The 2,751-nt window shown below is 41.6% G+C and overlaps 1 protein-coding gene across 1 annotated transcript in view; it reads left to right on the forward strand.

Annotated features, from left to right (window-relative positions):
• The first annotated feature begins 2,460 nt into the window (after positions 1-2,460).
• UBP1 (upstream binding protein 1 (LBP-1a)) overlaps positions 2,461-2,751 on the forward strand; it is a 44,834-nt gene continuing 44,543 nt past the window's right edge. The window contains exons 1-2 of the mRNA XM_009321162.1: positions 2,461-2,466; positions 2,529-2,727. Coding sequence (XP_009319437.1) covers positions 2,461-2,466; positions 2,529-2,727 — 205 coding nt within the window. The remainder of the gene's footprint in view (positions 2,467-2,528; positions 2,728-2,751) is intronic.

Here is a 2,751-nt window from a genome sequence, read left to right on the forward strand (position 1 = left end):
AGAACACTGCATCATCATAATCCCAAAAACTAGAGATTCTAGTTGAGTACTTGAGCTGATTTGCACTGAAGCTACGACTCCATGCATTGGAGCTGGCCAGATCTGGCTGGAAAGTGGTGTTTGTGCGCACTGCTGATCCTCAGCAGATGGCCTCAGAACGGGACTGATCAAGGAACCTGCCCCAAAGAAAGCAAACACATCACAGGTCTGTACTTTAAAAACAACAAAAAACAAACACACACCACAAACCTCTACAGAAAACTTGTTGTAAATGAGCCGCGGATACAAATAATGCTAAAGATATGCACTGTAATATTTGTAATTTAATAGAAAAAGACATTTTTTGTCCTAAAATAGCTAGAGATAACATCTTCAGAAATGCTAACGGTCGGTTTGCTTATCATGGACAAGCTTTACCCAACTTTTTATTAAAGAGTGACCTGCAAGAGGGTGGGTCTTACTGTATCCGCTCAGGATACCCTCAGCAGAGGTTGGAATTTATGTCAGAAGAAAACAACTCCCAGTATAAAAATCATCAATTTTATGATCTTGTAACTGCTATGTAGCTATGTTAATGTAAGTATTGTAAGCAGATAAACCAGTTTTGCTATGCATAAATCAAACTGTATCTGGCTTCTCTGGTCTTGGATCCTGTCTTAACTTCTCTCTGTCAGAAGTAGAAAGTGCACTACTTTTAGTTTTCCACAAACCATCGCTTTCTTTTGTATCACGTACAAAAGCGTTTTTTAGTGTTATTTATGCATCCTCATTTGTATAAAGTCCACTTTAGGTCTACAAATGTCCGCTTAGGGCAAGGTTTGAGTTCTCAATTAAAACTCTCTAATTCTACAATGATAGGAGTTTAAGCTAACTTTGTAGCCACTACTGTTGTATGCTGAATAATGCCTGCTAATTTATTAACTGGACCATAAACATCCCGTAACAGTCACTGAAATTAATTAATGCCATCATTTGGGCTGTTACCCATCTTTGGAAGCGCTAACAAATATTTCTGTCGTAATAATAAACTAATGAATTTCAGGGTATTGCTGTCGTCCTGTTAAGCTTAAAAGAGGTATTTTGCCTGTGGTAATTTCAATTCTTCTCACTAAAAGCTGTAACTAGGTAGCTAGCGCCTATGCTAGTGACTTGTCCATAAGCCCATGCCCTCCTCATAAATTTCCCTTTTTTTAAGCTTTCTCTTATATGCAGCTGAACTGTTCATCTGTCCACAGACAGGCAGAAAACTCTTACATCAATTACAGCAGAAAAAATACCGGTGCCATTTTCTGGAGAAGCTGGCAGTCAAACCTTAACTTACAAATTGCCTTTAAAAATCATAAATCATGGTCCGCGTACTTCTCTTTAGCTTTGAGGAGGTCATATGTACATTTTGAACAACAGCTAGTATTTTGTTAATCATTAATGAAGTTAGGGCCTTCCTGACTTGTATCTTTTGAAAAACTTGTGCAATTGTACTTAAAGCATGTAACTACATGATCAAAATACATTTTACAGTCTCAACACTTTCCTGTAGTTTGCTCACCGCGTGTATCATCTTAATGAAACTTCTCATAAAATTATTTAATGATCCTCTGAAGATTAACATTTGCGTTTTTTTGAGAAGCCTTCTTTACATGAAGTCGTGGGTTGGTTACCCTATGAGCACCCCCTCACTGGACTAAGTATTTTATGACCGGAGGGGACAGGGTTAAAATCTAAACCACTGGCAGTTCCGGTTCTTCCTTGCATCCCTCCTAGGCTCCTCCTCTCCAGGCCATTATAATCAGTAAGAATTATTTATTAAAAGGTTAGCTGCCTCTTGGATCCTGTCCTTGGAGAATATAATCGATTTTAATAACAGCATAAGAACAAGCTACTTTAGTGATTTCTACGAAATATAAATTCATATTCCAGAAGGACAAATTTGACGCTACTTGAATACGTCCGCTTTTAATGCGTTTTGGCCTGATAAAGGAGAGAAAGGCAGCCTTAATACATCTCAAAACCTACAAAACGGATGTAAGTTGCTATAAAATGGGCCAAGAAACAAGTCAAAGGCCAGAAAGAAAGAGAGGAAATGAATACTAAGCGCCGAAAATTCTTTCTAGGCAGAGCAATTTTCACCTTGGCACGGGTGGGTGCAGTTTAACCTGAAGGGGACACTAGCTGTATCTGCTTGCCATTATGTCCGTTGACAGCAGCTTCCTTCTAGCAATTGGGTGGTGAAAGGGCTCTGACCTGGGAGTATCCTCCTCTGAGCCCCAGCCATTCCCCTGAGAGTCCTGCCTGCGGGTGCCCTGTCAGCCTGCACTTTTGTGAACGCTTTCGTTTCAGGGGGCTTGGAGACTTTGAGTCCAGGGTGCAGGGGCGTCGAGATTCCGTTCCTCACATTAAGTAGTGCATTTATAGTGCATGTTAGGTACTATACTAGATATAAACCGTAAGTGTTTTTCCACCATGCAGGTACCGCTTTGTCTCTTTCTCTCTCTTCCCGTAGTACGTTAGATCGTTAATTGGTCTTTTAGGCTGCAACGGGGTTCGGGTTCTTCAGTGTTCTTTGGAAAAGGCGGGCCAAGGCAAGGCAGACAACGTCAGCCGCTTTCCTTGCTGTTACCTCTACTCTCCCCCGAGAACCAGAAGTTGGCTTTCTGCGATGGAAAGCGTTTGCCTTACGTGAGCTCGACAGGCCCCACAGAGGACACGGCTGGGCGCTGCCCCTTGCCGGTAGCCGTTACCTCGGCCTGCCTG

This window comes from Pygoscelis adeliae, unplaced genomic scaffold (assembly GCF_000699105.1).
Source record: "Pygoscelis adeliae isolate BGI_AS28 unplaced genomic scaffold, ASM69910v1 Scaffold280, whole genome shotgun sequence".
Taxonomy (NCBI): Eukaryota; Metazoa; Chordata; class Aves; order Sphenisciformes; family Spheniscidae; genus Pygoscelis; species Pygoscelis adeliae.